This window comes from Drosophila willistoni, chromosome 3R, assembly GCF_018902025.1.
Source record: "Drosophila willistoni isolate 14030-0811.24 chromosome 3R, UCI_dwil_1.1, whole genome shotgun sequence".
Classification (NCBI taxonomy): domain Eukaryota; kingdom Metazoa; phylum Arthropoda; class Insecta; order Diptera; family Drosophilidae; genus Drosophila; species Drosophila willistoni.
Window position 1 is genome coordinate 17169280 of NC_061086.1, and position 26223 is coordinate 17195502.

A 26223-nucleotide genomic window follows, 5' to 3' on the forward strand; every position below is an offset into this window, starting at 1 on the left:
TTCCATGTTCCGCAGGCAAAGACAATCCACTGTCAAAACGAGGTAGATTGATTGTGGCCAAGTTCTGGACTCGGTTCCTTTACACTCTGTCTCTGTCCCCAACTTTATTCTCTGCTCTCATATATGTATATTGTCAACGCAAAGCGCAGGTCTGACTAAGCATTCATAATTTGCAATAGGAGCTTGAGTTTCTGTGGAAATCGATTTCCAAGTGAATTAAGACCAGTTTATGACACCAAACCGCCTTGCGTCTCGCTCTAGCTCTTATCCTCTCTCTCTGTGTCTCTCTCTCTCTGCTTTAGAGGATCGATTGAAAGATGATGCCTTGTTTAACATATTTCCAGAAGCCAACAGGTGCCAATGGGCTGTGATCAATCATTGCCCAGAATCAATTTTTAATTAAGAACTCTTGTTAGCGTTTGGCGACTATCGCTACCTTCGCATCTCAGTTTTTGCCACTGCCACACTTCCCCACATTGATTGCCCCCATCCGATATGCACAAAACCCTGTTGAATTCTTTTGCCAGGCCCCAAACAAAAGGATGATGATGGAGCGCATAGAGTGAATGATACGTTTGCTTTCTTGGGGCCATGATGTTTAAATTTGTCCTAATTAGATGACAATGGCAAGATGATGAATCAGCGGAATCCTGGTTAACTATGTAGGTTGAAAAACAGAAGTTGGATTTGAAATTAATCAATATTTCTATGAGTAAGAGGTTAGACAAATGAAATAACCAATATAATAAATACAAAACTATAGACATAATTTGTTAATATTCACAGTATTACTGTAGCTTACCTAACACAACTTAAAGGACTAATATACTAGAATTTCTATATCATATTTTTGGTTTTTTATACCCTTGCAGAGGGTATTATAAAATAGGTCAGATGTTTGTAACGCACAGAAGGAGACGTTGCGACCCCATGAAGTATACATATTCTTGATCAGCATGAGAAGCTGAGTCGATATAGCCATGTCCGCCTGTCCGTCCGTCTGTGCGTATGCGTTTTACTCAGCCGTCTTAAGAGCTATCGGGCTGAAATTTTTTTTCGGGGTTTTTTATTACCCGGGAAAAATAAAGTATGAAAACCATGAGGATCGGACCACTATATCATATAGCCCACGAAGAACTAGAAGAAACATTTTCATAAAAATCGGAGTATGCTATGAAATTTATATATGTGATAATATTGGATATAAAACCCCAGATCCCGAAATTTGAATGTGATCTGATAAATATAACACACACAGACGCAACGCTACATAAGCTGTATGTGTATGCGTGCGTTGCTTTGCTTTGGGAATAAGGGAAGAAGAAATAGAGAGTAAAATTGTTTTGTTTGTATATTGATGAATTGAGTTGCAGAAAACAAATTTTGAACATGTAAAATTATTATTACCAAGGACTGCAAGCGTATATAAACTTCGGCATAGCCGATGTTAGCTTCTTTGATATTTTGTATGTAATTTTTGAAGACGTTCGTCCTCTTCTCTTCCTCTAGGTTTTTGAATTCCAATTCCTATCAAAGTTTGTTTGAAACTATAAATATACCTTAAAAAAAAGACAGATTGTCCTGTTCAAGATTGATTTTCTTCATATTATTACATATCTGAACTAAATAAAACTGAAACTATTTTTACCGCCATTTTGTGATTTAAGTTTTCTGACTAACTATCAAAAAATCTATTTTGGATTATATTTTTAAATGATCCATAAATGTGAATTCCTCATTTAGGGTAAGGCTCAAAAATGTGTTAAAATTGGAATTATTCCTCAAAATTGTTGGGAGTTAAAAAAATATCTATATCCAGAAAAAAAAACATAAGTAAATTAAATTTTTTGCAGTTTATTTGGTTTTTTTATTGTTGTTGTTTGTTTTTGTTTTTTTTTTTATATTGTCTAAAGATATAGATTTTTGTTGATTTTTGTCATTTTTTGAATCCATAAAATATACTTTTTATATTGTATATACGAACTTACATACACATTCCTACAATACAACAGATCCAACTATATATATATAGATATTCTTATATAGATTTGTTACAATATTATATTTTATTTAATTTACCACTTACGATTAGTGACAGAATCGGACTAAACTTTATACAAACTTACAAATTGATATTAATTCTAATTGCTTAAGTACGGCTAATATATTGTACAACATTTTGTGGTTCACGGGAGAGTGGGTAGAGGAAGGGAGGGGAGGTTGTCTATTAGAAGAATTCTTCTGTCTAGTGGTCGTTAAACACTTAAGTAACTAATTTTGTTCACTGTATACTCCGAATTAACCTTGCAGATTTTGTGTACTGTTTGTTCGGCAAGGTAAGATGAGAACACAAAATTAAGTAAAATTTAAACACAAGGAGCTCGAATATTATACAAATATTTTTCGTATATATACATATATACTGACTAAAATTGAAAGATATTGCAAAATTATTCTACAGAGCTGTCAGATCGTAGTCCTGTTTGATGTGTTGCTGCAGATTGGTCATGAGATCGGATTGTTGTTGTTGTTGCTGATGTTGTTGTTGCTGTTGCTGTTGGTGGTGTCCATGGATACCCATTTGATTGTTGTTGTTGTTGAGGTTATTGTTGTTATTATTATTGTTGTTGTTGTTGTTATTGTTGTTACTATTGGCATGTTGTTGAGATCCTGCATAGGCTGATTCAGCTGCAGCTGGTATATAAGGTGGATTACCCAGTGATGAGCTAACATCTCCAATGCTCTCCAAGCTATCCGAACGTATACACTGGATCAATGAAAGAAGAATGAAACGGAAAGTGAATACATTAGGTGGGGGAATAAGATGAAAATTAATTATTTCTCACTCCAAGAATTTCTTGTGCGAAAACTCTTGCAATAATCTTGGGATATTTCGTTAATAATTAAGCAGATGCAATTTTTATTTAAGTGCTTTTTCTGCCTCACTTTCAACACAATCAACTTACCTCATTCATCACGGGCGTTGTCTGCTGTTGCTGATGTTGCTGCTGTTGCTGTTGCTGCTGCTGCTGTTGCTGTTGAGCCTGTTTCTGTTTAGCACTGATCCGTTTCGTGGGCTTCTTGGCTACTGGTGTTGGATTGCCATTGGCATCGACGGTTTTCTTTCGCACGTTTTTCGTATTGGGCAACTTGTTGTCCTTCTTCCACTTCATGCGACGATTCTGAAACCAGATTTTTATCTGACGCTCCGACAGAACCAATGTGTGGGCAATTTCGATGCGTCGCCTGCGTGTCAGGTAGCGATTGTAATGGAATTCCTTTTCCAATTCCAAAATCTGATGGCGTGTGTAGGCGGTGCGTTGGCGTTTTGGTTCCATTCCAGGCTGATATGAACCATTTGCTGCAAGCAAAAGTCGAAGAAGAGGCAATATAATTAATGGCATTCGCAATATTCATAACTGGCAAAGTTGAAATAGAAGTGAAATTAATACACTTCAAATTGAACTAAGTGCACTGAGGGCTCTCAATAAATCTCACAGATAAAAGAGACAAAAGAAATGCCCAACCCCTTTCGTGAAAAAAGTTTGGGCCAAGAAAACTTTTGCCTCGCTTTCCACCTCTCAAATCTAAGGGGTTGGCACATCGGACACATCAAAAGGAAAAGTCCTGGACTATACAATAATTAATCAAAATCAAATAGCGCAACTGTCTGTCTAAAGGACTCAAACAGTTTTCCTTTAATTTTAAAACACATTTTTCCCAACTGCCCTTAGGGTTGATTAGACTTAGCCCTTGTCTTTTTTCTCCCCCCTCTCTTTCTCTCTCTCTCTCCACTCCTCTCTTCTCACTCTTCTCCCATTTTGGGTTTCGGCCGTTTCCTTGTATTTTTTATGTTTTTGGTTGCCGCCAGATAAATGCCTAGCACCTGCCGCCACCGCCTGCAGGACCAGCAGACAGACAGCTTATCAAATTTTGATATTCGCTTCATCAATTTCAATTCTTTGTCCATGTCCAGTTCAGTTAAACTCAGTTCAGTTCAGTTCAGTTCTGCAACTTTCGTTTAAATGTTCTTATTCCTGCTGATATTTCAATCAAAGCTCGTGTTTTTCATTTTATTTCAGTCCATTTACTGATTCCATATACACATTGTATATGTATGTGTGTGTATCCGCTGGACATCAAATTGTACAATTTATAAAAATTTCATTGCTCACTCTGTGACAGACAGCTTTCGATTTGATAGAGAAATACATTTCAATACCGACAACTGAGCCTAAAACTTAGATTAATGATTTTGTTGCTGCCGCTTCTGTGGATGTTGCTACCAGCCCATGACATGGAGCCCATGTCCAGTGGCTTGATGACAGCTAGGATTGGGTTCTTGTTTCTTTTTTTTTTTTTTTTTGGTGTGTTACAGATTGGGAGTCCATATCAAAGTTTTGGACATGGTGAAAGCAATGAGATTAAAATGTCTAACAACAGATGACAAGTTTTATTTCTTACTGAAATAAAATAAAGTTTTTAAGCAAACTAATATTCTTCGTTCCATTAGAAATTAAGGTTTAAAGAACCGTTTAATTACTACGTTTTTATACCCTTGCAAAAAGGGTATATTAATTTTGGTCAGAAGTGTGCAACGCATAGAAGGAAGCATCTCCGACCATATAAAGTATATATATTCTTGATCAGCATGACGAGACGAGTTCATATAGCCATGTCCGTCCGTCCGTCCGTCCGTCCGTCTGTGCGTCTGTCCGTCCGTCTGGATCAACGCAAACTCCTCCTAGACCGTTAGAGCTACAGAGTTGAAATTTTGCATGTAGGCTTGTATATACTGCAGGCGTTGTATATCTCGGATTCAGCCGGATCGGATCACTATATCATATAGCTCCCATACAAATGACAAAGTCACGAACAGTGACTTTGCTTAATAACTTCGTTATTTTCTGAGCTATTCTCGTGAAATTTGGAAAATACCAATTGAAATATTGGTGAGTGAATTACATATATAAACGATTGTGCCAAATTGGATCAAGATCGGGTGACTGTATCATATAGCTCCCATAGGAACGATCTTTCGAAAACAGTGACTTTTGTCAATAACTTCGATACTTTTGACGCGATTTATTAAATATTAAATATAATTAAATATCAAATTAAATATTTGTTAGATTAATATATCTGTTAATGACTGTGCCGAATTTGATAAAGATCGGGTTACTATATCATATAGCTCCCATAGGAACGATCGGTGGAAAACAGTGACTTTGATCAATATCGTCGTTATTTGCTATGCTAAGATTGTAGGCCGTTCTTTCGGAAACAGCTTTTTTAGATAAAACGTTTTTCCACTTTGATGGCTATAGGTAAGGAAAAAGTTACCAAAAAAGTTGCAAGGGTATACAAACTTTGACGCGGTCGAAGTTATCCCCGGCCCTCTGGTTTTAATTATAGTTATCACTTTTTAATTAATGAAGGGATTATATATTCTTTTTCTCTTCTTTATCCCAAAAAATAGTTATTTAATAGATAGTTGTAATAATTTTGTTACGTGAGTCTCGATTTTGATCTTCTTTAAATGTTTTAAACATTGCTCCTCTTTAAGTCAAACTTAAAAAGAATATGGTTTTATAAGCAGCACAGAAAGGAGAACAGGTTGTTTATGTGGTTATTTCAAAAGTCCCCAAGCTCTATTATCAGATTTATATCTTTAATGCTAAAACTAGTTGAGCACTAAAAACATATAAAGCGAAAAATGATTGGCTTATAATTTCAGAGCTCGCCTTTTTTGGCTTTTAGTTGGATTCTGTCGAAATGTTTCAGTTCTAATTCTTTGTTTGACTTTTACAAACTCTTCTATATGTTTTTCTATCGACTATATAGAAAAATAACACCCCAATGTATTACAAAAGTTTTCAATCCTTAGTCTTTTACTATTTATGTCACATAATCTACTTTTCACCGTTTAGAATCACACAAATACTAGTAGGATTTTATTCGATGTGTGCTTAAAGCTGGATTTAAATATAGAAAACCATTTTGAATACAAATTAAAAAAAAAGATTTAAGTATATAATGTCTTTACATTTGCTGACTTTTCTTTTGAAATAGCATCGAAATTAGATGTACCCTCAAGCAAGGGTATACAGAATCAATTACAAAGGCTCCGCGCCAACTAAAAACACAAAACTTAAAGACATATACAAGCAATATCGGTAAAAGGGCATAACCGAAATAATAATGAAAATGAAAACCAATGTCAGCTGCAAAAAGGAGGAAGGGCCACAGGATGGGCAGTAGACGGAGATGAGGAAGAAGGCATTCATTGGAAACATTGGACCATTCGATGGCATGCTGCGTTAATTCGTTTTTAATAAGTGCGTATCATTTCATTTCAACATTTCAACAGAAGACCGGGCGAGACCGAAAAGAGCCAAGTCCACGACCAAGTCCCGGCTAACATAACGTAATTCTCTTATTTTCTTGATTTTCTGCTTGGTCATGATGCCCAGACCGAGTGCCAATTGCATTTAAAACTGGCAAGAATGGCAGCCAATTTATGAAAATGCCAAATCATACAAGGCCAAGGAAATCAAGATTGCACACACAAACCGAAACTCATAGTGGGAGAGTGGAATCTATGGTCATGGTTAGGGTTTCAGGTGGCCCAGGGGAGCAAAGCTGTTAAAGCGACAACGACGTTGCAAAAATTTGTTTTTCCTATTAAAGGCTACAATATTAGAACGAAATTTAATACATACATGAACTCTGATTAAGAATTAAGTTAGCTTAATTCACCTATGAAAACGTGTTTTAACTAATTTTTGTTTAAAAGGAAATCAATTTGGAAGTATTTATACTGAATATAAGCATAAAACAGTAAAAAGTTAAACATAAAATAGGATATTTTTAGTAGGAACTTTTTGTACTGATGAAAAAGAATTATCCGAGAAGGTTTTTCTTCAATACAAAACAATATTTTGGAGTGAGCCAAATTCTATTTCAGGATAACTAAATTCTTTATTTGGGTTGTTCTGTTCTTTTGCAAAAGATATTATAGATTCTGAATTTAAATAAATTTGGATAAGTTTGTTATATTCTATATCCTTTCATGACTATAAAATGACTTGTTTTGACTATAAAAACGTTTACTTAATTTTTGAGTCTATAAGTTGGTACTTTAGATGTGAGTAAAAGACATTTTATATGATAATATGATGATGTATGTAACATATATAATAAAATTTGAGAAATTTCAAAAAGAATTAGATGATTTTAGGAATTTCCAATAGATTTATGAGAATAGGAACAACAATTCATCGGACAGTAACTGATCGAACTATTCGAAAAAGTAGTCAATTGTAGTTTGTAGCTCCATTTTGACTCATTTGGAAACCCCTTTGGAAAACAGAGTAGTCTACGCCCTGCCACATTTCCAACAAAAGCAAACTGCATATAGTTTTTGCTTGTATGAGTATATAGAGTTTGGTTTTTTATTATTTTCTTCGTTTTTTTTTTTTTGTAGAAAATTGGCGCTCTCTGGAGATTTGAAGTCGGGCCGATTAGTGCGTAGGAAGCGGCCTGTCGGCATGTTTGTCCCATCCGACAAAAATTTCAAATGATTGATCATGCAGTTGTGACTCTACAGAAATAACAACAACAACAGGCACACCAACAAAAATGAAAACTATGTCAGACACTTATTTCATAATCTCGTTTGACTCTTTGTAGGTTAAACCCTTCGCAACGTTATCGATTTAAGCCATAAGAAACTCCAAAGAGGTGCGGTCGATCGTTCGGTCGGTCACCAGACAACTTCCGGGCTTCGATTTCGGCAATTTCGAGACGAAGGAGCGTTGCTTGTGATTTTATTTTTGGTTTTGATTAATTGTAAAGATTTTATATATAGTTGGTAAGATTTTTTGTCTTGTGACTCGTGCCAAACAAAATAATACATACAATAATATTTTACGTCTGTCAGATTTCATTTAGTGAGATATCCATCATATATATTTAATGGCGTTGATTGCAGACAGACGAAGGGTGTCTGGGGAGAGGTAATGAGAGAGATCTGGCGGACTTTAATTATTAAAAAACAAAAATAGGAAATGCATTTAATAAATGACTGCAAATTTATTTATTTTGGTTAATGCAAATGAATAATAAAAAAAAAAATCAACTTAATGATTACAAAAAAATTTAACTAATATTCAATGGTTTCACGTTTAACTTGGCGTCGAGTCTATATATAGTATCAGATATATAGTATATATATCTTTGTGTGTGTGTAGGTTAAATATTGTTCATGGCATAGAGGGGGGGACACGGGGTGAAAAAGGCAAGTCAACATTTCAACAACAGCGGGAGCTGCATCAGCAGCTTGTCAAGTGACTTGCAATTTGTGGCAAATACAACAAAATAAATGTGAAAATAAACATGAGCTCATGCTACTTACACATGTATGTATAATGTACGTACATATATGTACTTACAGATCGCTAAAAAAAATAAACACATACATATACATATATATAGGTACATATTTTGTTAGATAGAAACTAAAGTACCCGCAGCACTTGGTACTTGCCACTCGAACTCATTGCTGTGGGAGAATTCTTAATTCAAATTGTTAATTTACTTTATTCGATTGTTCAATGGCATAATTTGAGCACTATGCAAATCATTGCTAACAAAAGTATTTAAATTTTCTGTGTATAGTCAATCAAAAATTTAGAAGGGAGATTGAGATTCAAATACTTAAGCCAAATGCATAAATCAATAAAAAAAAAACTAGGTGGGCCACTAAAAAGTTCTTGGCCTATACAAATGCAGATAACTTAATGATTAGCAATGACTTTTGGCGGTCACTTTGGCTAAGATACAATAGATTCAATGAATAGTCAAGTTGAGTTGGAAAAGAACAAATTCTAGAGGTCGGCCTGACTCCCATCTAACTAGTAAGCCGATGATTAAATAACTAGAGCTAATCATAAGGGATAACAAATTTGAAAAAGGGGAACTGAAGAATGGAGAATAACATGCATTGTAAGATAAACTTAATTTTATCCGTCAGAAAGAGCTTAAAGAAGGACGGCCCATAACATTATAGTGTTTCAAAATATCCTATATGATCCACTAGCCACTGGTAAAGTTTGAATCTCATACTGTTTAAATCCCTATTTTATGATTATTTTTCGAATAAAAAACTGTTGCTAGAGAGTCCCTCCAACACTAGATCATTTACTGCGGAACATCATCGAAAGCCCCTTCTGCCTGCTGAAAGCACTAGAATAAAATGCACTGTAAGAAGATTAAAGTAAACCTATCAAAATTATGGATGGATGAAAATAGCTCCCACGATACTTTATGCAATTACAATTACCGATTACATGCAATTAACTAACTTATTATTTACTTATTTGGATTTTCTTAATAAAATACAATTTCAATACTCCATTTGAACAGTTATTTTCTTCACTAACATTCATCATGGCTATTGCTTCGTTTCGAAAACTGAAATAGAAAATTTCAGAAATAAAGCACAACAGAATTGCTTTTTCCGTTTCAGGCTTACAACTAGTCTCATTTCGTTGGGAAGTAATAAACAAAACGATTTTTCACTTTCATTCTCACTTGTATTGGCAAAGAAATACACCACAGAAAGGCGGAATTGGACTTAAGTTGGCTTAGTAATGAGGCTAGAATAGCATAAATCAGAAATCAGAAAGAACTCGAAAAAAAGTTAAGAAGCTCACGACAAGTTGAAAGCAACATTTAACAATAGAGTTGGAGAGTCATAATTTGAACATAGAAGTAGACAATAAAAACGACCTTGGAGATTCGTTTCGTTTCACCGCTCGAAAGATTGTCTTTATACAATGGTGTATATATATTTTTGTATGTATTTCTCTTTGTCGTCTTATATATTTTTGCTCAAGCCAATCGCAGCAATAAAAGCGTCTCTAATTAACACCAATTTCAATAATTTCGCACACGGTCTTTGGTCCAGGCTCCAGAGCTGAGAAGTTTATTGGCGTAAATTGTTTAGCTCATTCCATTCACATTTTTATACAATATTCTTGTTGGCGTTCTTTTATTTTTATTTTTTTTGCTTCTTGTGTGATTTTTTGTTGTTTTCCAGTGGGTCGGTCGCTAATTATGCTTTGTTATCCCCAAAAGATACAGATACAGATACAGAAAGCGAGAGAGATACTCAAAGATACAGGCGGAGAACTTGCCTCAGCTGTTGGTTGTAGCCTGTTCGTGCCTCATCTGTCATAAAGGCGAACTTCTTAATTTTTACTGCGTCATTTTCATCATTGTCATGCCTTTGGGCTCTCTCGGACTGGCTGGTCATGGGAGGGGGGTCTCCGTTTCCATTTACCATCTACAATCATCTCTCCACCCGCCCCTTCAGTATCGTGCGTCTGTTTCATTTTTTTTTTCTTTTTTGCACACGGCTCAGTGGGTTGTTATTTTTTCCAGCGGTTCGTTCATCTGGTCTCTGACTCTGGCTTGCACTTTTGTGGCCTTTTTTCGCAAGTCATCGAGTAACTGTGCAGCATCTGGGGGCCTTTACAATTTTACACCCGACACTCTACTCGATGTTGTTCTGCTTCTCCGATGGCAGTGGTATTAGTTGTGGAAACTTAATCGTGGACTTGCCATTGAAATTCAGTTACAAGGCTAAGCACGTTTTGTTCAATGTGTTATTGAATGTGGTGGAAATCAAAATATCGCATACAATATATGAAATACAAAAATGGAATATATACAAATAAAGTGCAACTTGATGTACGTAAATTCCGCCTTCTCATCATTCACTCACAACAACTGTGAAACTTTAGCAGTCCCGCCGTGCATAAAATCAATATTTTAATATCATGTGAATATTGTTTAGAGTTAACATGTGATTACCATATATAAAAGTCAGCATACTCTTAGTATACAGCCAGTTAAGAGCACTAGATAGTGTGTGACATTCAAATCACTTAAGTAGTGTGTCCATTTGGGATCAAGTCCTACAACATTTTAGTAAACGAAACTAATCATTTACCGCAGGATCTTTTCAAGCAATAGTTTTGCTATTTCTCTAGGATAAATGTGATATACAAATCACTGAACAAGTTTTGTTATAGGAAATATCATGAAATATCTCTAAGGAACCTATAACTTAAAGCTTGGCTTATAAAAAGTAGAAATTGTGTTGAGTAAATTTGAAAGAAAAAAGAAATATCAAATGAGTAGTTACTCTCGTAGCTTAATTTTTTAACTTCATCAAACTTGATAATATAATGGAAAAGCGATTTGTGTCAACTGGGCAAATAAACCATGTTTGAAAAATAAGGGCAAAGAAATATTAAAAGTTCATCAAATAGCGATAAGGTAAAGAAATATTTAAAAAATTTAAAAATTTTATATGAGCTTACAATCAACTGATTTAGTCTGTTTACTCAAAATGCTGAAAATGGGAACCTCTTCAATATAACTTAAGTATTTCAAAGTTTTCCTATAGATAAATTTAAACAAATTGGAAAATTGATTAAGCAATTGTAAATTCCCTGAAAACGTAAATAGAGGTAGGTACTTGAGTTCCCTTTCTTAACGAATTCCATTCAAATTGAAACTAATTAATTGTATCTCATTTTCAACACTTGGTTAAACTCAATCATCGTCCCCACGCACACAATTTTTGAAAAATTGATTAAATACTTGCCAAATTGTTTTCGTAAATATATAAAACTATTTAAGTTGTTAGCAGCTTTTGGGCTCATTTATTTTTAAGGGCTCCCCCCTTAAGCAGCCTAGAGGCAATTCGAAAAGGGAAAGACCACACGCCAATCCAATTTGGTTACCTATAAGAAAGTGCTAACCGTGTGTAAGTCATTTGTAAAAGACCTAGTCAAACCTGACACCAACTTCAACATCAACTTCTCACACACACACACACACACACACACACACACAGAGGCTGGTGGGGTTTTTGGGTATCGGGCACACAGCATTCCTTATATAACAAGAGAGATGATGCACTGGCGATAATCAAGTTTCGTCTTGTTTTCGTAGACACACGACTCATGATAAATGTCACAACATTAACATCAAATGACACGGACCATCCGTCACTCAGTCGGAGTCGGAGTCGACGTTGGAGTTGGAGTTGAAGTCGGCAGTGGCAGCAGCAGCGGAGTCTACCTCTTACCTTGCCACTGATATATGCCCCTGAGCGATCGTTTGTTTGACGAACTACTTCGATTTCGATTTTCGATGCTCAGCATTCAGTGATAGATAATTCCCTGGTGTCAGTGTCGCATGTCTGGAGTTTTGTTATAATTGCCCATTAGGGTCAAGGTTATGTCAAATTGGATTCGACTGACTGACTAACTGACTGGCTGGCTGACTGAAGTGTTGAACTTGCATTCAGTCTTCGCCATCTACATTAACTAGTGCTAATTAAAAAGCAATTAATCAGACCCTCTCGACTAAACTCAACTCTTACCAAGAATTGTCTTTTTAATGCACTCGCCACCTATCATCCATTGCCTGCGGTTAATTTCCAATACCATTCCATTCGGTAGCCAGAAATGTTTCATTCATTCATTCAAAAGCCATATAAACGGCCAAAATGATTTTGGTACTCAACACTCTGCACTTACTTTATGGGTTTTAGGCGCGAGCGCGACAATTAATAGTAATTATTTATTCAAAGCTGACATTTCGATTCATATCCCAAAAGCCAAAAGTATCAACATTTGAGTATTCTACCGATTTACATATATATATAGGTATGTATGATTGTATATATACACAAAACATGACCACATATTGAGGCAAGTTCATTCGCTCAATGAGGAGGTTGATTTTATTTCTGTTTTTTATCCGCTCTCTGAATGTGAATGGAAACCAGTTTTTATGGCCCCAGTCCATCGGATCTCTATACGGTGCGGCATCTACTTGTTTTCGAAAAGTCTCAAATGATTATGAGTAATCGATACAAATATGATTTCAGTTCTTGGGAAAGCAACAAAAATACAAAATTTGTGTATATTCAGTCTGAAAATGAAGAAATTTCATTAAATTGTTCGAATTTGGTTGCATTTACTGAACAGTTTTACAAAATTTGTTTAACGAAAAGCCAAGAACATGCTAAATAAAATAACATTTCAACTATGAATACCCTGCATAGATGCTAGATAATTCAGAAAGGTTTGAAATAATGCAAAACTCACATTCGCTAAATTTATGTTAATGTAAATTGAAATTTGTTGCGTATTCGATCCCCAAAATATTTTTAATGCCTATTTTGATTGATATGTTTCCTGACTAGACGGGTTATCAACCCGGAAAGTTTTGATAAATCTATGTGAGTAAATCTCTGAAAACTCGGTTAGACAGAAAGTTCGTAAAATATGCTCCCTCTATTCATATGTGTATAGGATACAAATCCTTTGAATCAATAATCCTTTCTTCCTTTTATTAAAGTAAGACCCATAAAAAACGCTTGATGATCAACCGACTCAGAAATAGAGTTTTAAGAACAAAAGAATTTAGTTCTGAAGAATTTTAATCTAATAAAAATGTGTTTTAAGCATCCAAAAGAAAAAACAAATGCAATAAATAAAAGTCTTATAGTATAAATCAACTCGAAAAATAAATACAGAATGATTGAAAATTAGATATTGATAATAATAAAGGTGTACTCAAAAAATTACGTATCCTTTAACCTATGGAAAATTTGTATATATTATTAATATTTTCTGATTAATTAAATATGTTTTTACACATTATTATCCTTGTATTTCTTTCGTTAAACAAATTAAATTAAAATTAATAAAAAACAAATTCCGTTTCCCAAAAAGTAATAGAAATATAATTGCACCCAAAGTGTTTCGGTAAATAGGGGCGGATATAGAAAAAACCGATATTACATGAAGCTCATTAGACTATAACCACTTTCCAACTGCCGGTAGTGCTTGTTTTACCCTTATAAAAGGGGTATACTAATTTTGTTCAAAATTAAGTATTTATATTCTTGGTCAACAGAATCAGATGACATCAAATGTCCTTCTATATCAAATTTAGCCGGATCGAACCACTTTATATTAGACGACGACTAGATGAAAATAATTCAAGCATTAAACTCTCTGAGTTTCAAGACCGTTTTTTAAGGGTTCTAATGATACTGCGAGGTTTTAAAATATGTATCACCCAAATATGGAAACTGAAGATTGTAAACAAATTCCTAATTTAAATTTAAATTGACACTCAAGTGTCCAATATTGGGGCTCTCGATTTTTGAAAGGTGCCCACTTCAAGTGTTGAAAGAGTGTCCTAAATATAGGATTCATATCTATGCGTTGCAGTTGCATATATATGGACATAAGTGTGTCATGTTAAGCATATATGTATGTATGTAATACACATATATGTATATATATAACCATCTATGTATAAACATATATAATATATGAATATGTCACTCGCCATACGCAATTTACCCTCAACATAAGGCGTGCCATTCTTGAATTTGATTAATGAGCATTGAGCGTAGTTTTCCGTATTTTTTTTTTTTTGGGTCTTGTCTTTAGCTTTTACTTCTCTTTGTTGTTGTTATTTTTAGTTGGTTTTTTCTTTTTTATTTTTGCATTACAGGGGCCTCTCAGTGGATCAAGTGGGTGTTGGCAGCTAAGTAATTTAATTAGCATACCAAAAATGGAGGCAAACAATAGTTTTCACTTACCAACTCCCGCCACATGAATCTTCTTCATCCATGGATAGATGATGCGTTCACCATCCGTTGTTTCCGCCATCAGATCGTCATCACTATCGGAATCAGCCAGATCATCGTCATTGTCATTCGAACCCAGTTCATCTGGCGATCGATCGAGCATAAGACGATCTTCATCTGACATATCGTCCTAGATTTTAAAGGAATTAATACAGTTTCGCATATGCTTTTTGGTGTTTCAGGAATAAAATATTTACATTTTCTGATCCCATATCATCACAGCGTAATCTCATTCCAAGTTCTTGCAATTGTTGTCCGGCAGGTACAGCTTCTTCTATCCGTTTCTCTAGTTTTAAACCTGTTGAATTAAAAATTGTTGAAATTATCCTCATCTCCTTGTAAAAATAGACGTGTGATAATCTAACATAAGATCCAGCAATATTTATTCAACTAGTTATTAAACTCAAAACCTAATACAAGTTTTTACACAGTTTTTAAAAACATTTTAAAGTAATCGGGAACAGAATTAAGGGTATTATTTATCTAAAAGTTTCAAACATAATGGTATTTTTCAAATGGAATATTATTGTAAAAGGTTTAGAATATGATGTCTTTATGGAAATTATATTGGATTATACTAAAAAAATGGGTCATATTTGAGGTATTTTGTATTTAAAATAGAAAAGAGATTTATTTATTTATTGCATTAGTTGGTAATCCTATTGAGATTTAGGGATTAGAGATTAGGACCTTTTTTTCATATACTTATGTATGTAATATATAAAGGAAATAACTTTAATGGCTTTTTAAAAAATGAATAATGTTCAAATCTAATTGGTGTTATTTGGTAATAGGTTTATTTGTAGAGCATTTCTATTCAGTTTTTTTTTTAAGTTGTTGAAAAATATTTAGCGAAATTATGGAAACTATCTCTATACTAACTACTTCATTTAAATCGGTTTTGATTATCCTTTATCTGCCAATAAATGAACCCATCTGCAATATTATCTATATCTTTTATTTACTTTGTGTTTGTTAAACTCACCTAACTCTTGCAGCCCCAGGGCGGTGTTCGTTGGCGGTTCCGTTGACGAACATTGCAGGGGCAGATCCATCATTTGTGAGTGCGGCGAATGTCCTTGGGAATGAGGTGTGCTCCCCAAACTGCCGCCATTGGCGGTGCCATAGTAACCACCATAATATCCATTCGAATTGGTCACAGCCGTTGAAGTTCCATTATTTACCGACGGCCCCACATAGCCCGTATTCGCCAGCGTTGCGTCCGATGTGTGGACAGCTCCAGCCGATATATATTCCGGAGCATGATGAACGGCCACAGCAGCGGCTGCCGCTGCCGCATGATGGCCATAGTATCCCAGACTCTGATGCGAATGATGTGTGGGCGGAGTGGCAGCAGCAGCAGCGGCGGCGACATAATTCGTGTAGCCGGCATTCTGGTGATGATGATGGCCGGACAGAGCACTATTGCTGTGATGATGCGAATGCGGCGGGTGGTTGTGTGTGTGCGTGTGATGGTGTGCAGCGGCGGCCATATAGTCATTGACCATATCCGCCGGATGCGTTGAATGCGGGTGGTTGGAGGTAGACATGACTGAGCCGCCACTTAGCCCTCCACCTCCTCCGTTGCCGCTGCCACCGACGCCATTTCCGATTCCTAGATTGGCACCACCTACTGCACCCATATGGTGGCCCGTCGAGGCTGTCATAGAATAATGGCCATTATAGTGATGATAGTCATCGGCCACTGGTGGAAATTTCGGATCGAGTCCATTGCCCATGGACATGGGACTCTGGACATGATGTGGGGCATGCGGATAACCCATGAGGAATGAGCTCATATTCAGTTAAAATAAGTCAGCTCAGTTTGAAATTGGATTCTCTTTTTTAGTCGTTTTAGGGGATTGGTAAGGTAGATTTTCAAAAACTTTTCTTTCTCATAAACTTTCACTCCATGCTAAAACATATTTTTGGCAAATTTTCACTTTCTTTTATCACCCACCAAGCACAATTTTTCTTCACAATTTTTGCATTCTGGGGTATTATTATTATTATTTTCAATATACTTTCTTTAGATTTTCTCTTATTGACTTTCTTTGTTGATGTTGGTTTTGTTTTGTTTATTTGAACACTACGCGAAATTGTCCGCGCAACCGGCATAAAAAATTATAGAAAAATTGTTTCTTGTCCATAGATATATATATGTATATATTTGTATATATAATTTTTTGTCAATTCGAACAAACGTTTAATCAAACGACGACGCGCGTCCACGAACCGTTCCATTCGAGCCGTTCTTTTGTTATGCCCGAGTACCCGAGCTCTCAGCGGCAACGAACCTGTTTCAGTGCCTCAGCTCAGTTCCATTCCATAGACTCTCGCCTCTCTTTCTCACACTCTTCCACCACTCTTCGTCCCGCCAAACGCCATTGCCATTGACTGACGTCTTGGAACTCTGAAAAACTCACTCTACTGGTTTTCAGTTTGTTTTTTTTCTTTCGTTTTTTGAAGGACGGCCCACACGCCGTGTTGTAGCCCAGGCCCAGAGTGGCAAACAAAGCCATAGTCGGAGGAGTAGACGTCGTCGTCGCAGTCGGTGTGGGTAGCCATGTCTGTGTCGGTTTTTGCTCCGCACGCCATTTTCAACCACCGAGTCGAGTCGTCTCTTCTGTTGCTTGGGCGAGACAGAGAGAGAGAGAGAGAGCTAGTGTAGACGAGGAAAGGAGATGGCCTGCTGGTTGGTCACACCCATTCGTGCTCTTCCAAAACAGTGGCGGTCTCGAATAAAAGTCCATCTAAAATTCGCCAAGCAAATAAAATCCCCTTGTTAGTTGTTATTGTTCGTTAAAATTACATCATAACAAATAGAATCTATTTTTCCTACAAAACCAAATTAATTTAGAGTGACTTAAATAAAATTCCTATTTCGGACTTAGGTTTTTAGTTAATTTAAGTTAATTTAGATAAAATTGGTTAGTAAACAAAAATGAATAAATGAGAAATGAGTTTAAACTGGAGCTTTTTAGGAGAATCTAAGAATCAGATGAAAATTTTAGAATATTGTTAGAATAGATATTATAGTAGATTAAGTAAAAGCTAATGGAAAAAAATCATAATATAGAATGTGTTCCAAATCTTTTGAATAAATAGACAGTCTGAAAGAATTTATCGAAATGACAGAAATGGTTTTGTAAAATTAAAAATATTGTAAAATTTGTATAAATATCTAGTAATTCACTGTCAGGATTAGTCAGGCAACATAACCAGATACAGAGGGGCCCGGGGCCTGGACCACCCCCGACACCCCAAAAAAATATTAGTAATTCGAATAATTTGTCACTTTTTTCCTCTTTTTAAAAAACAATATACTGACATTGAAATGATTTTTTTAACGGACCTTCCACAAAATAACAAAAATTGATCCTCCACCGAGTCTAAAATAAAGCTTTGGTGATAAAAAATAGTTCCACGTTCTTTAAGATCTAGGTGTTTATATGGACGATCATTCATTCAGATATAGACGGAACATGACATCGTAAAAGAGGTAAAGAAATACATATTGTTGTGTCCACAGAAGAGAGGTACGCGTGTTCTTCTTGAGAGCTTATGCTAGACTGCCCGTTTATTGATGTTTAATGACAATGTTACCATATCTAAGGAATACTAGGTTTTACAATGTTGGGAAATGCTTATTTTAGATTTTAAATGATACATAACACATATAATGTACATGTATAGACAAGAATATTAGCTTTGATTATTTGTAAATTAAGTAGTATTCTAAAAATGGTCCTTCTACTGTTTATATTAACTTAATATACATTTAAACAAGAGGCAAATTAACAAGTATTTCTAACAAATTATTTATTGACAAACAATTCTTTGATTAAATGAGTATTTTATATCAATAAAATTTTCTTAAAAAAATATGAACTTATTAATATTATGAATATTTTTATTTCTTACAACCTTCTAGCTGACTTGCCAACATTCTGGACTACACTGTTGAATGGATGGCATTACCATTTGCTGTGACGCGACTGTGAGCATTTCAACCACAAAGGTCTTCGATTTCTCCGCCATTCTCCGCGCACGCTCAATGAGTTTTGGTCGCCGTTTCGGGGGTAACCATTGAACGAAGGACCGCCCATTTTCACTATGCTTTCATCGATCCCAAGGCGGATGAAGTGGACCAAAACCATTTATATTGTATTTCTCGCAAACTTTGTTTTCCTTTCTTGTAGTTTTCTTTTTGCTTTCGCTCCAGTACAGATGCAACAAAATCCGTTTAGGGGAATGGCAAAATAATAACAACAATATCGATCGACACTTGACGAGAGACTTTTGAATGGCACGAGGGCGAGAGATGGGTGGAGAGAGATGTTGACTACCGAGTTAACACCGTTTGGGGAGTTGGGGGTGGAGATGGAGATTCTGACTTGCAATAATTTCAATTGAATGCTACTACGGAATATCACTTGGCATAATGTTCCATTATAAGGAACAACGTAGTTACTCTTTTTTTTTTTTTGTGGCTGATGTTGTTACTACCGTGATTCGTTTTTATTGTACTTTTTTTGTTGTTGTTGTTGATTGTTGATGAAATGATGAGTAGCATCATGACTAAGCGGTTATTCAAATGAACATGGAAAATCGATAGAATGATTGTTGTATAATGCATGTTAAGAAGGTCGCCACATTTAACGCTTTAATATTTCTGTAAATATTTAGACTTGATAGATTTTTCCCATTAATTTTTTGATTGTTTGAAAAAATGAAAAGCACTTTACCCATATGTATGTCTGTAGCTGACGACTGAGTCATGCCTTCCTGAGGTGAGTCGAGGTGTTTGTCTAATTGCCAAATAATTGAGCCCCCACCAAATTCACACCCATTCAATTCAGCCCAACGTATGGCATCCACGTGCTGACTGACTACAAAATCCGCCGTTTGTGCCTGCACATGTCTGTGAAACGTCCGGCTAATTAATCGACTTGCCCAAAAATTGATTCAGTTTTGATGGTGACCATCAAAGAGTCATTAGGTCTACATCAAGTGTATGAAACTTCAATTTGATCGAGACTCTGTGTCAACTACAGTTCACTTAATTGACAACGAGTTAATGTGAAAAGTTAAAAGTAGAATTGGAAATGTTCTATCAATTCAAAAACTAGAATACATACAGAATTATATAAGGAATTGGCTTATAGTTGGCTTTTGAAGTTCTTTACAATTATTATTACAATAAATCCAAATTAATTTATTATTATTAATAAGGGAAGAAAAAAGAAGACTGTAATATGAAATAAATAAATATTTTAGCTTAAATTTTCATGGTTTTCATATCTAACTACGCAATGTTGAGTGAATCATGCGGAAGGTTCTTATCTTCAAGTAATGATTTTATTCAAGATTAAAAATTTATTTTTTCATTAGATTTGCAGACATGTAGTAGTTACTAGAAAGGAAGGAAAGTTTTAATCTTGCATAAAATCATTATGAATTCGAATTTAATTGACAAGAATTCAATAAGAAGATATTAAAAAATTCATCTTACAATATCCCATACCTGAGAAACTTGGGTGATTGAAATGAGATTCTTATAATTGGATTGCTAATAGACTTCAGATGAGATACCATACTTTTTAGATTTGATGACCATAGAGTACTTATATGATTTCAAAAGTAGTTTAGTGATCAAACCAAACCAAAAAATTTAAATCATTTGCGTTGAAACTGGCCAAAGTTCCCCTTTATAAAGACTTATCGTTCTGTCTTGAAGGGCTTAAGGGCTGAATGTGCTAGTTCTTAATATACATGACTTTGTTCTTGGTAAAAATATTTCCCCTTAAGATGACTAATTTTGTATTTGAACTAGACCTCTGACAAGGTTACTCACCATGCAATTAAAATACTAAATTTAACATTTATTATTCGTGAATATTTTCATAAGCCATATAATTAAATATGCCTAAATACCCACATTAAGCGCATAATCAAAAAATTTGGATACACCCAAAAAACGTTGTTGTTTTTGTTTTCATTCCATAAATTTGCAAAAAAGTTTCTATAAACTGCTGCTTAATTTTATATATATGTACATATATACATATATATATATATATACCTTGTATAATAAAACGACGAAACTTTTGATGGGTAGCTTAAAGGCAAGGAGGAAACAAAGAACACCACCAACAACTCACACATAATGTGCCTGGGATATGAGGAGACCATTAATCTTATTTGTTTGCCTTCGCCTCGTCTGCCACACTCCTCCCCGTTCCTCCTGCCCCTCCCCACACAGCATTTGCCTTGTGTTTGGATTGTGCAGCAAGTGAACTTCCTTTGCCGCCTGACAGTCGCAACTGATTGCTGGATCTGAATTGGGATTTGGAACTCAAATGTGCTGCACACAAAACTTACTCAACCAGTCGCTCACGTCCCAGCAGCAGCAACAGCAGCATCAACATCCCAAGACCAAGATTCCCCTCAACTGCTCAAGACTTCTTTACGAGCATTTCATGCTGGCAAAGCTCTCAGAGAGACAGAGAGAGAGAGAGTGACGGAAAAACGTGGCACTACCTTGACGGCAATGTCAGCCACTAATACCTACTCCTTATGCTCCTTTAAAACAACTTTCCTCCTGTAAGTTTTAGATACTTGGATATACTTTTCTTTAAAGAACAAATAAAAATGTTTTCACTTTTGCAATATATTTTTGTGTATTTAGTTACGAAGAACTTTCAAAAATACTCAATTCTGTGATTAAATTTATACTTTGATTGGTCATTTAGAAAAAATTATTATGCTAAACATAATAAAAGATAAAGAGCAGGATAATGCAAATGGAAAACGTGTAGTTTGATGTTATTTTGAAACACTATAGAAATTTAAAATAGTTGTTTTTCTTTACTGTCAGCTTTTGGTGAATTCTGAGATGTATTCATGAATACTATTCATAAATTTAGGACAAATCATCATTTTCACAAAACTAAGCTGGACCAGGGCCGACAATTGAGCTTAAGTTTAACTAAAAGGTATTGAGTATTATTTTAACTAGTTTTACAGTGTATAAACAAACTTTTTGGTTGCTCTTTATCAATTTTGTCCGTCTTCTGTCCCTTGTATTACTAATTGCCACTATATCTGCAGCAAATTTGTAAAATAATTATATTCTGATTTATAAGACTTAAAAGTTACTTTCAAAAAAAAACTTTTACATTGTTCTTTTCAAGTTCTTCAGCGACCTCTTCTAATAATTTGGCTTCTTTACTCATATCAGTCGAAAAATAGTCCTTTGATTTCGACCGATTTGCCAGAGGGACTTCCTAGAAGGACTAGCCTTCCCTGCTTTTAATAAATTTAGTTACAGTTTAGTGACGTTTAATGAATCTATCTTTATATTGCTACTTCACTGTAATAGTTCTTTAAATGACTGAAATATAGGGAGAAATATTTAAAATGAATGTACATTTCGTAACATATTATTATTGATAAATTATAACAAGTTCCATTGTGAATTCAAATAACCAATTGAAATTAGCAACCGTTTAAGGGTTCCAATCAATCCAAGATGTAAATTCATGTAAAAGGCATGTTGACAAGTGAGATTGAGCAGAAACCACAGACTGTGGGAACTGTGGGAATTCTCGGTGAGTGATTAGCTAAAGCTTTAAGGCTTCGATATGTGTGGCATTCCAAAAAGTTTGTAGGTCCTTCAATGTCTTGCCATCTCAATTCCAATCAAGGAGCACGAGATATGGATGCGGAGAAGTGGATGGAGTAAATTCAACAGCGCATTGAAATGATTGATTGAGTGATTAATGATTAACTGCTTTCGATTGCTTCAATCAATTCACAATTAAAGCTTACAACAAGCCTCCAACAAGGCTCAATCTCAAACTCTCAGCTCTCAAAGTGACTTTTATAGCCATTAAAGTCAAGTTTATGAATTGAAAGTTTTGCAAACGACCCCTCTAGAGATTTTTCAGATGTTTTCAGAGACACCAATCAAATAAAATGTGGTTCAATGTGGTTGAATGTCATTTCAAAATAGAGAAGAGAAAAGAGTTGAGAGCTATGATTTCGTTTTGTTACGTCTTTTACCATTTATCACTATACTCAACTATTACCTGTCATATTATGTTGTGAATCGGAATCGGAGATGAATGTTTAACATAATTTTACACTGCGGCTGTTTAAAATAATTACACGAATGACTTAAATGAGGCCCGAGACCAAAAGCCAACCAAAGCCAACCTGTCTTTGGGGTATAAACCCGTTCAACTCTGGCAACCTGGAGGAGACACAGCACAACACACACACTCATCCGTATTGCCATATCCATATAGATGCACAGGTACCCATTATCCATGACAGATTATCTCTGATTGATTTCATTTTACAAAATTTTACTCGTACACACACACACGCACACACACATAGACGTCATAATGAAGGCTAAAACCTCAGACTGACTGCATGTGGATGGAAGATGGTAGGCTTCGGGCTTAAATCGGTTTGGTCTTCTTCTCTTTCGATCGCCAATTGGTTAAATGAGCGCGTTTTTCTTTTGAAAGATGGTCACGTAATTGCCTCACATTAACTGAAAATATTTTCAGAAATCTCTACAAATTATGCTTAATGATGCTCGACGGTCAAAACAAAGCAACAAACTCCAAAAACAAAATTAAGAATTTCCAAAGTTTCTCAAGCAATTAGAAAAGTGAGAAGTTCACTTTGAAATCTATATCTAAACAAAAAACACAATTTTATATGGAAATTATAGTTAATAATTTAACTTTAATATTGTAATTAATTAAAACATCACATGAAATTGTTATTGACACTATAGTATATAAGAATTTGTAGTTAATTACTAAAAAAATTCAATTCATATGCTGGCAATTATAGAATTTTGCATTTACCTTACAACAATTATTTGAATGACATTTAAATTTAAATAATATAGTTTTAAATCGAAATATTTTTAGAAATAGAAAAGTAAAATAATATATAGTTTTACTTTTTTCCCATTAAACTACATTTTTGAACGCTTACAAAAATAAATAATACAAATTAGAATTAAGGGTAAATGCAGCCCCTATTGATTGCAACTTGAGATCTTAAACGGCAGCTTTATCCTTTTAGGAATACTTACTTTGGAATGCTTCCCATTACAGGATTGAAAATTGCAAACATCACAAAAAGTCACAGCTATTGGAAACTAGGCTTTTCCTTAACTGACTAAACGTAGAGTAATGCTTGTTATTATATTTGTGTTTTAACTTACATGAGATGTAATAGATTCTCTTAAGCTTTTGAACTAGTTAAATCCATGTAATGAAGGCTGTAGACTTACCGGATCATGAATAGATTGTGATTCTATGCTTTACTCATGTAAAGGTTCATAGCTTTTCAAGTTCTATGATCTGATTACAATCTTCTTTTCTCTGTTAACAGATCGAAAGTCTCTCGTCTTCTTCTAAAAAGCTGTATTGAATTCTAGTTATCTCTTAAATATCTGTAATTAGTGTGCTTTGTCTGTTTTTCTGTTTGTATTCCCGACAAAGAATTTATTTCTGAAGATTTTAAATAAAATATATTTTTTAATTTGTTGTCCATTTCTCCTTTATTTAAGTTTCCTAGCGAGTTGGTTCGCTTTTTATTTCTTCTTTTATAAGATCTTTCCTTGTTTACCTTAATAGATCTCTCAGTAACTACTCCTGCAGCAAATAAAACCCACCCACCAACCCAATTAGAAATCTTATACTTTGGCTTAAATTCTTGTTCTTTACTTGTTTGGATTCCCTTTTCAACTTTTTCCAGATCAGATCTTAGTCTACTGCTTCATTATACAGCTTGCTTATAAATCCAATAAAAACGCAATATAATTAGCCGTAAAAACACACTTTAAAGTACATAGATGTCCAATATTATAATGATTACTATGCGGCTATCGGGCTTAAAAAAAAGTAGTCCTAGGAGTCAAACGTGTTAATCAGTTGCCAAAATTAGTAGACCACTCAGTCTACTCATCTTTTGAGGAATGTTGTCATCGATAGTTTAAAGATGTGTGAATTCGATTTTAAAGAATTTAATTTTTAAAATGCCTTTCTTATAGTTTCAACAAGATTTCTGTCTAACTCTGCATCTCAAAAGAGTATACAATTTGCATTTTAATCCTTGTTTTATATTACAAATTGTGATCGTTGTAATTTTTTAGGGCCAGATCTATTGACACTTTGCCATTCAATCCAATCCAGGTGTTGTTCAAAACATTGTAAAACTTTCTTTTACATTTCCTCACACCTAAAAACCAATCCGAGCTCAGCTTGAAAGGCAAGATGAGATGAGACCCGCTTGCGCTTATCCATCAAAGGAAAGTTTTCCATTTTTGTTTTCGGTTTTAAGCTAACCCTTTAATTTAGTGAAACTTTTTGAAGACCGCCGATACGGCGAACCACCAACCAAAATATTGGGCCCAAAGCTCTGCTCTGCTCAAATTTCCAATTACGTCTGTGTCAATCATAATTAGTAACAACGGCGATTTTTCATTAAAGGGCTTCAGAAAAAAAACCAAAACAAAAAACAAGAGAGAAGAAAAACAGTATTGAAACTAAACGCAGAAGGGAACTTACTTTCTCACACTTATGGTAGTAAGTGTGGATCGGGAGCAATAAATATTTAGTTTCAAGAAGATGATGGGTAAAGCCAGAGTTTTTAGGGATGGGGTACACAGATGTAGGTGAAGGAGGAGGAGCATGGCCAAAGGCGACGTTCAGTTTTGTTGTAACATGTAATTTGGTATGGATGGAATCCATGGCGGTCTGTTATGAATGTGACTAATTAAATTTAAAGATATCCAAGAGATTATCAATCTTTTGGCAGCGTTCAGGCAAGAGCTGCGGGATGAAGCTGCTGCATTATGGTGAGAAGGATGGCATCGGGGTAGGGGGGAGGTATGGAGGTAAAAAGTATCGATACGCTTCACCAGATACAAACAGCAACAAAAACATAAGCCAGTCCAAAAGCAAGAGCAAGATGGAACAACAACAAACCATCAGCACCAAGAGCACACATTTGTTTCATGATTGAAATAATGATTAATGATTGAGCCGCCAAAATTCAATTCGAATTTACTATGTATAGCCCGGGAGGGACTCGAGCTCAGACTCCAACTCCAACAGAAACTCGGACGCGAAACATGGAACTGGGAACTGAGAATCGGGAACTCTGTTTCTTCTTTTTGTTATGTTTTTCTCTCTCTAGACGGCCCGCCGACTGTGTTCAATGCGTGGAATCATTCAAATGTGTATGTATGTGTGTGTTTGTGTGAGAGAGAGGTGGACAGCGAATGCAATGTATGTGGGCTCCATGCCGTCCAGGTTCCAGTATTGGCCATCGAAAACTGCATCCTGAGCCCAAAAAACCATCAATTATACATTTTGCTGTTACGCCAACCTGAAGAGAACCAGGCCCAGCCAAGTTAGCTGCACAAGTTGCCACTTTGA

General features: G+C 35.1%; 1 protein-coding gene across 1 annotated transcript; it reads right to left on the reverse strand.

The window, feature by feature from the left end:
- Positions 1–1981: 1981 nt before the first annotated feature.
- On the reverse strand, positions 1982–17185 carry LOC6647280 (homeotic protein deformed). The gene is made up of 5 exons (XM_002070770.4): positions 15735–17185; positions 14947–15047; positions 14702–14879; positions 2967–3361; positions 1982–2767 (listed from the first exon to the last, which is right to left on the reverse strand). Exons 1-5 carry the CDS (start codon positions 16546–16548, stop codon positions 2456–2458), a joined length of 1800 nt encoding a protein of 599 aa, XP_002070806.1. The 5' UTR covers positions 16549–17185; the 3' UTR covers positions 1982–2455.
- Positions 17186–26223: the final 9038 nt, after the last annotated feature.